This window comes from Musa acuminata, chromosome BXJ3-4 (genome assembly GCF_036884655.1).
Source record: "Musa acuminata AAA Group cultivar baxijiao chromosome BXJ3-4, Cavendish_Baxijiao_AAA, whole genome shotgun sequence".
NCBI classification, from domain to species: Eukaryota; Viridiplantae; Streptophyta; class Magnoliopsida; order Zingiberales; family Musaceae; genus Musa; species Musa acuminata.
The window spans coordinates 35,998,223-36,005,301 of record NC_088352.1 but is presented as its reverse complement, the minus strand read 5'-3'; the positions used below and the strand labels follow the sequence as shown (position 1 = coordinate 36,005,301).

At 52.0% G+C, this 7,079-nt stretch overlaps 3 protein-coding genes across 3 annotated transcripts; 1 reads left to right on the top strand and 2 right to left on the bottom strand.

The window, feature by feature from the left end:
* Positions 1-187: 187 nt before the first annotated feature.
* LOC135637352 (uncharacterized) lies at positions 188-1,323 on the bottom strand. The gene has a single exon (XM_065150051.1). The coding sequence runs from the start codon at positions 1,267-1,269 to the stop codon at positions 316-318; it is 954 nt and encodes a 317-aa protein (XP_065006123.1). The 5' UTR covers positions 1,270-1,323; the 3' UTR covers positions 188-315.
* A 1,125-nt stretch (positions 1,324-2,448) lies between these two features.
* On the top strand, positions 2,449-3,946 carry LOC103990148 (pentatricopeptide repeat-containing protein At2g18520, mitochondrial-like). The gene has a single exon (XM_009409237.3). The coding sequence runs from the start codon at positions 2,465-2,467 to the stop codon at positions 3,695-3,697; it is 1,233 nt and encodes a 410-aa protein (XP_009407512.2). The 5' UTR covers positions 2,449-2,464; the 3' UTR covers positions 3,698-3,946.
* Positions 3,947-4,056: 110 nt separating this feature from the next.
* LOC135635241 (cytochrome P450 86B1-like) lies at positions 4,057-6,002 on the bottom strand. Its single transcript, XM_065146195.1, has 2 exons — positions 4,691-6,002; positions 4,057-4,620 (listed from the first exon to the last, which is right to left on the bottom strand). Exons 1-2 carry the CDS (start codon positions 5,936-5,938, stop codon positions 4,246-4,248), a joined length of 1,623 nt encoding a protein of 540 aa, XP_065002267.1. The 5' UTR covers positions 5,939-6,002; the 3' UTR covers positions 4,057-4,245.
* Between the last annotated feature and the right edge of the window lie 1,077 nt (positions 6,003-7,079).

Genomic DNA, 7,079 nt, shown 5'->3' with positions numbered 1-7,079 from the left:
TACGAAAATAAAATATTATGATCCATAAAAAAGATTAAAGTGATAATTTTATATGCTTAAAAATAAAAAAAAATTAAAATATTTTATTTTTATAAATATAAAAATCGAAATATTAAAAATAACTAAATACGAAAATAACCTATAATTAGTCCGAATCATACACAATTATTCCATTGATGAAACAGCATCCAACAAATTTATTGATTTTATTCATATAACTGAACTACAAATTCACAATAGTAAGTTTTGTTTGTGCCTCGAGAAGATGGCGCCAATTGCTTCCTTGAATTCCTGATGTAGTAGGAGTGTATCGATTTATGAACACCCTCGCAGACGACACCGTAGGCTCTTCAACGCGGCAGTACGGGTTCCCATCGCGGCGTGAAATGCTCCGTTAACGCCGTCCGTCAAACCGTCCAAACCCACCGTCAACTCCTCCGTCGTTATCTCAACCGCCTCGACTGCCATCCCCAATCCCTCCGTTTCGTCGTCGATCACGCCCGCCAACCTCCTCACCGCCGCCTCCACCGCCTCCAGCTCGCCGGGTAGGGCCACTCGTAGCCGCCCAGACACCGCCGCCGCCACCTCGTTGAAGGCCTCCGCCCACGGCCACTCGCCGGAGACCCGTATCTCGCCCAACAGCGCCTTGCCCTCTCCGCCGCCGAGCACCGCCACCACGGCCGCCATCACCAGGCGCGACAATGACTCCACCGCGTACGTCACCCTCCGCACGGCCGACGCGCCGCCGCGCGGCGGCTCATCCGGCGCCATTCTCCGGATCAGCTCCCCGGCCGACCGCCTAATCTCGCCGCTCGGCGTGCTCTCCCACTCCGCGATCGCCCTGCGCGCCCGCCGTAGGGCGTTCTCGTCACCGTCAACCTCATCAGGGCGAAGGATGCGGAGCGCGACGCGTAGGGGGAGGAGCCGGTGCTCCAATTGCGCGATCTCGGCGGAGGCAGCGTTGCAGGCGTCGAGGAAGGAAACTCCGGCGTCGAGGTGGGCAGTCAGTGCATCGGAATCGACGCCACCGGGGAGGGAACGGTCGGAGACGAGGGCAGCGGTGGCGGCGAGAGTGAGGGCGAGGATGCGGACGGCGCGGTGGAGCCAACGCAGGGGGACTCCCGGGGAGTCTCCGGGTATCGGGAGGAGGGAGCGAAGGCAGAGGGGAAGGGCTTCCTCCAATGAGCGAGTGGCCGACGAGGCCGAGGGCTTCAGTGACGACGGCTTCGATGGGAAGAGCGACTCATAACGCCTAATTAAAGAAAACATATCGTATACAGCTTAGGCTATCTTATTCTTGTTCGGGATAAGGGATGGCATGCTGTGGGGTTTATAGGAGGAGGCCGAGGCAAAACGATGGGTGGACGCGGATTGCTTTATTGACGATACGAGCCTCTGGGACTCATCAGTACCACGTCGTCGCCACCTCGACTTTGAATGGTTCGTATTGACGAGGCAGACTAGAATGGCAAAACTTCGTAATTTTGAAGACAAAGGAGGAGAGAATGGGAAGAAGAAGGCGGGGGGGTGAATACGTACCCAGGACGACGTCGGATATCAGGATGGATATCTTGTTCGCTGGTGAAGAGTCTACGCTGAGTCCACTGGATAATGAGGTTACCGCTGTCATACAATAATGAAATCTCGAGTCCGGAACCGGGTCAACCCGTTCCCACTCGGACGAGCGATTTCCACTGACTGTCGGGGCGTACCAGACCGAATTAAAGAATCGATCCGTCGGGTGTAGGTTTGACGCCGCTGCCCAACTTCGAACGGGTTCATCACCCGTTCGCCAGCGAAAACAATGCAGAAATCACGTTTCACCTGGCTGTCTCGATCGAATCATACGATTTGTATAAGAAGGCTTAAAACGCGTCTCTAAGATGTGTTTGACACCTAATCCTTAAGTACTCGACCAAGTATGCGTTACGTTTTCTTTCTTTATTCGATACAATTGCTACTGATGAAACGGTATCACTGGTTCTTCGCGCCACCACACAGCATCTCTGATGACGCACAGCGATGACTTTGTTTGCTTGCCATTGCAGGTCTTCGCAGGTAATGCAACACATGGCGAAGCGGTCAACCAGATCTCGGGTTGTCCGAGACACTGGCAACAGAGTGGCTGAACGAACCAAAACTACGTGGTAGTTAATCCGCAAGCTCTCCGTCGACTTGGACCAGCGGGGGAGTTAGTAGATTCTTCGATGGATGAACACGGAAGAGAGAGTTGACTTGAGCGACTGGGCACAGCTCAAGTCATCGCAGAAATTTTGGTCGTCAAGGTTCTCTGCCAACGCAAATCCGAATCTTAAGGTAACGATCTCGATCTATTCGTTCCTTCGATGGGCCGACAAATTATCTAGTCCACTGGGCTGGGCTTATGAAACTCCTAAAGGATCCAAACATGGCTTCCATTAAGTCCGGATCAGAACCCTAAACCCGTCTTCCGTCACGTTGTAGAATGGGCGATCTCTCCGCCGCGCGTCGCCACCTCTCCCTCCTCGGCTGCCTCCCCCGCCGCCTCTCCACCACCGCTCCTGCAACTCGCACCGGGATCTCAGCCGCCGTCGCCAAGTCCCGCCTCCGGAAGGAGTTCGACCCCGATCGGGCTGTCACCATCCTATCTTCCGTTGCCGACTCCACCTCCTCGACCTCCGCCCGCTACGCCCTCGAGCTCACCGTCCGCCGCCTCGCCCGATCCCGTCGATTCTCTGACGTTGAGGCCCTCCTCGAGTACCGCATGTCCGCTGCCGCCGGCCTCACCGAGCACTACGTCGCCACTGTCATCCTCTCGTATGGCACCGCCGGCATGCTCGACCACGCGCTGCGCACCTTCGACGAGGTCCCCGTCCTTATCTCCGCCCCCCATTCCCTTGTCTCCTTCAACGCTTTCCTCTCCGCCTGCATCCGGGCCAAGAAGCCCAACCGCGTTCCAGGCTTATTCGCTGAGCTCTCTGAGAAGCACGCCATCACGCCCGATGTTGTCTCCTACGGCGTCCTCGTCAATGCTCTTTGCCTGACCGGCAAGACCGACAAAGCCATCGAGACCTTGAAAGAGATGGTGACTGTAAAGCATCTGGAGCCGACCACCGTGATCTACACCACGCTCCTCGATTCCCTTTACAAGAAAGGGAAGTCGGATGAGGCTGAGGCGCTGTGGAAGGAGATGGTTGGGAATGGGTGTGCGCCCGATCTTACAGCTTACAATGTGAGGGTTATGCATCGGGCTGGACAGGGAAAGCCGGAGGATGTTCTTGAGCTGATCGGGGAGATCGAAGCTGCGGGAATTAAGCCTGATACGATCACCTACACTTATCTTCTCACATGTCATTGCAATGCGGGCCAGTTTGAAGAGGCCAAAGCGGTATATAGAGGACTCAGGGAGAAGGGTTGCCGTCCGAACGCAACGATGTTTAAGATTTTTCTGTCTCGATTGTGTGAGAATGGGGATGTCGACACGGGGCTGGAGGTGTTCGAGGATAGCTTGAAGTCGAATAAGGTTCCAGGTTTTCGCACAATGAAGCTTCTAGTGGAGGGATTGGTAAAGGGAACGAAGCTGGAAGAGGCAAAGGCAGTGGTTGATAAGGTGAAGAAGCGGTTCCCTGAGAATCTAGTTGGTGGGTGGAACAAGGTGGAGAAGGAGCTTGGTTTGAGTGCAGATGAGCAAGTATGGGACCAACTTGAGGTCTTCTGAAGTTGTATATATGTTCTTGCTATGCAGATGGCACCAAGGAGATTGGGTTGATGATGGGTTTCAGATAGAATTAGCTACTGAAGTTTGGATCGCTAGAACGAACAAGAAACTGATGAAAGAGGTGCGGAATTTTGTTGATGAACTTACCACCACACAAGGCGAGGCTGTCTCTAACGAGGGCTGAATTGTCGATGTTTTTGCAGGTCAACTTAGTTCAGTGGAATAATATGATCGGAATACTGTTGGATACTTGTCGATTCTCTTTTGGTCATCATCATCATCATTATTATTATTATTTGTTCTTTTTTGATATTTGCTAAATAGATACGAAGTATCTATTTATTGGTGATGGAAATGAAACACTCGATTATATCAAGTATATGACCTTAATAATACATCACTCAACTCTCCCATGCATAATACAAAACAAAGAAAAATCTAATATAAAGAAACATACCGTCTTCCGCTACTACTGCTTTAGACAACGTTTATTAGTATGATCCATGAAAACCTTGGGGGTTCCTCGTCGCTACTTCTCTTCTCAGGGGTCACATTTCGTCCCTTCTGCAGAGTGTGACCTTCAATCCATACTTCATGTACATGGTCAGTGCCATCTTGGGCGCCACCGGGTGGCCCTCTGCAACCCTCACGTGGTAGCGGCGGAGGATGGAAGCTGCCACAAACTTCATCTGGTAGTACGCGAAGTCCTTCCCCAGGCACAGCCTCGGACCGCCGTTGAAGGCCGTGAACTTGTACGCGGACTCGCTCATGAAGCGGCCGTCCTTTAGCCACCTCTCTGGTTTGTAGTCCCTGCAGTCCTTCCCCCATATGCTTTCCATCCTTCCCATGGAGAAGATGGCGTACACGACCTTGGTTCCCTTCTTCAGTGCCGTGCCGTCTGGGAACACTTCGTCCTCCACAACCTGAGGGATCGCAATCGAATCATGAGGCGAGAGAAGAAACCGAAGAGCCAAATTGATCTGCATTTCGTACCTCCTTGTGGTCCACTGGCACCGAAGGATACAGTCTGAGAGCTTCTGACAGCGCCGCTTGCAGATACTCCATCGTCTTCACCTCCTCTGGCCTGAACACTAGCTCTTCGCCCTCTGCTCCCTCGCCGTCATTTCTTGATCCTCTTTCCTTCACTATCGTGTTGATTTCCCCAAGAATCTTCTCCTCTACTTCCGGGTGTTTGTCGAGAAGATAGAAGAACCAGGCCAACGCCACCGACGAGGTGTCGCGGCCGGCGAGTATGAAGTTGACGCAGACGTCTCTCAGAAACTTGTCGGAGAAGCCTTTCCCGTCCTCGTCTTTGAGCCTAGTGAACACGGTCAGGAGGTCGGTTCTCGCCGTACTGTTCTTGTCGCCGGACTCCAACGATAGCTCCTTCTTCCTTGTTCTTATGACGTCGTAGGCGAACTCGTCGACCCGCTTCAGCGACCGCCTGAGCCATCTCTCGCTCCCGAGGTCGAGGTAGCGCAGTGCTTTCCAGATGGCGGTGGGCGTGATGAAGCGTATGATGGTGGCCTCCGTCGCGTCCTCGAAGGCTTTGGCGAACGGAATCTCCGGCTGGCCCGGACGGAGGCAGCCCGGGTCGATTCCGAAGGCGATCATGCACACGTTGTCGAACGTGAGCCTCAGGAGCACGTCCTGGAGGTCGATCTGCGCGCGGCCGTCGTGGGCTGCCTCGAGCACCGGGAGCAGCCTCGAGTGGACGAGCTCGACGAGGGACCGGGCGGTCATGGCCCGGAACTCGCCGGAGTGGAACTCCAGGCTCGCCGTCTTGCGCTGCTTTCGCCAGGTCTCGTCGTCGGCGCTGAAGATGCCGTCGCCGAGGAAGTCGCGCACGGTGCCGCGGAAGTACTCGCCCTTGGGGAAGATGGAGAACTTGGTCTTGAGGAGGTGCTCGAGGTTGCGGGGGTCGGCCGTCACCACGCAGTGGAGGTTGGTGAACCACGGGCCACGGAAAGTGAACGTGCCCCCCTGCCGCTCGAGCACGCCGGTGACCCACTCGTACATGTCGTTGCGGATGCCAAGGAGCAGAGACGGGAGCATGCCGACCACCGGCCACACCGCGAGGCCCTGACGCTTCCCTTGCCTGAGTGAGTGAATGGTTATGAAGATGGACACAGCCAGAAACAGCTCAAAAGTTTGGATCTCCGGCAACAGCGAGAAGAAGCCACTGATACCAGAGGAAGCACTTTGGCTGTCCGACATGGTGGTATCGTTCAAGGAGTTCATTGTGTCCACCTGCTTAGAAAAGAGAGAGAGAGAGAGAGAGAGAGAGAGAGAAACAACAACTGATGTTGAAGTGTTAGAGAGCGGCCATTAATATAGAACTTTTGCATGGTGGGGGAAGATTTCTTACAGAATCTGTCTCATTTTGATGTAACGAGCTGTTTGATTTGGTGAGCAGAAAGTGCCAAACATGCGGAGCTTTGGCAGTCTCATGTTAAGCAGATTTATGCTTGGGTTTGGTTAGTACATGATGCAAGGGAAGCTGGAAAGGTCTCAAGTGTGGAGGATGGAGGTAGGTGAGGGTGGTCGGAGAGATGAGACTGATGTGGAGGGTGGAAATTAGGTGCGACTTAAGGATGCACGGTGGCCAAACACACCTGCCTTGGCTGCCTTCTTCTCTTGTTTCTGTCACAGGAGTGACACTGGCTGCTCTACTGAGAAAGAAAGCTTCAGGAATGATTCGAACAAAGTCGATCATCCTGCGCTACTGGATAATTACTTGGATGATTAAGCAACCATGTATACTATCTTCTTCTCAACATGTAGATCGTCACTTTATTCACCTAAAGCATCCATTAGCCATGATTAGAAGAATATGCAATCCATTGTCACTTGTTTTGAGTCATTATTGTTCTTTTCTTTTGGTTGATGGTTGGAGAATCAACATCAAGGTCAAAAAGTAGGGCTTTCTTGTATGTTTCAGCAATTGAACTGCCATGTGAAGAGAACCCAGGAAAAGCTTTTGAGGAATGGAAGCAACATATTGTGTTTTATCACAGATAGAGACCATTTCCTTTTTGTTTTAATGAAGAACCCATGCGGAGAAGCTTATGAAATCTTTGGAGTTAGGTGGAGATGATAACGAACATGAGAATTAGCTCCACTTCCTTTTGTGCGCCAAATCAATGATAGCACCCAAAATAGTTGAGGTGGGGGTTGGAAGATGATTTGACAGTTAAAAGTTATTTTGAGGATTAAAAGAATAATTTAGAAATTTGCATGGCATCGACTTCCTATTTTTAGTTTAATTTCAATTCGGAGCTATTGTTATCGATTCCTTATGGATTCCATGCATCGTATTTCACAAAGTGTAAGTTTGTATTCGAGTTTTGGGTTTTGTTGCACCAGCTTATTCTACGTATTG

Bases quoted from the DNA above. Each gene is read 5' to 3' on its own strand.
- LOC135637352 (XM_065150051.1), bottom strand. From the start codon at position 1,269: ATGTTTTCTTTAATTAGGCGTTATGAGTCGCTCTTCCCATCGAAGCCG.
- LOC103990148 (XM_009409237.3), top strand. From the start codon at position 2,465: ATGGGCGATCTCTCCGCCGCGCGTCGCCACCTCTCCCTCCTCGGCTGC.
- LOC135635241 (XM_065146195.1), bottom strand. From the start codon at position 5,938: ATGAACTCCTTGAACGATACCACCATGTCGGACAGCCAAAGTGCTTCC. The intron at 4,621-4,690 runs GTACGAAATGCA...GCGATCCCTCAG, and splicing joins TGCCAGTGGACCACAAGGAG to GTTGTGGAGGACGAAGTGTT.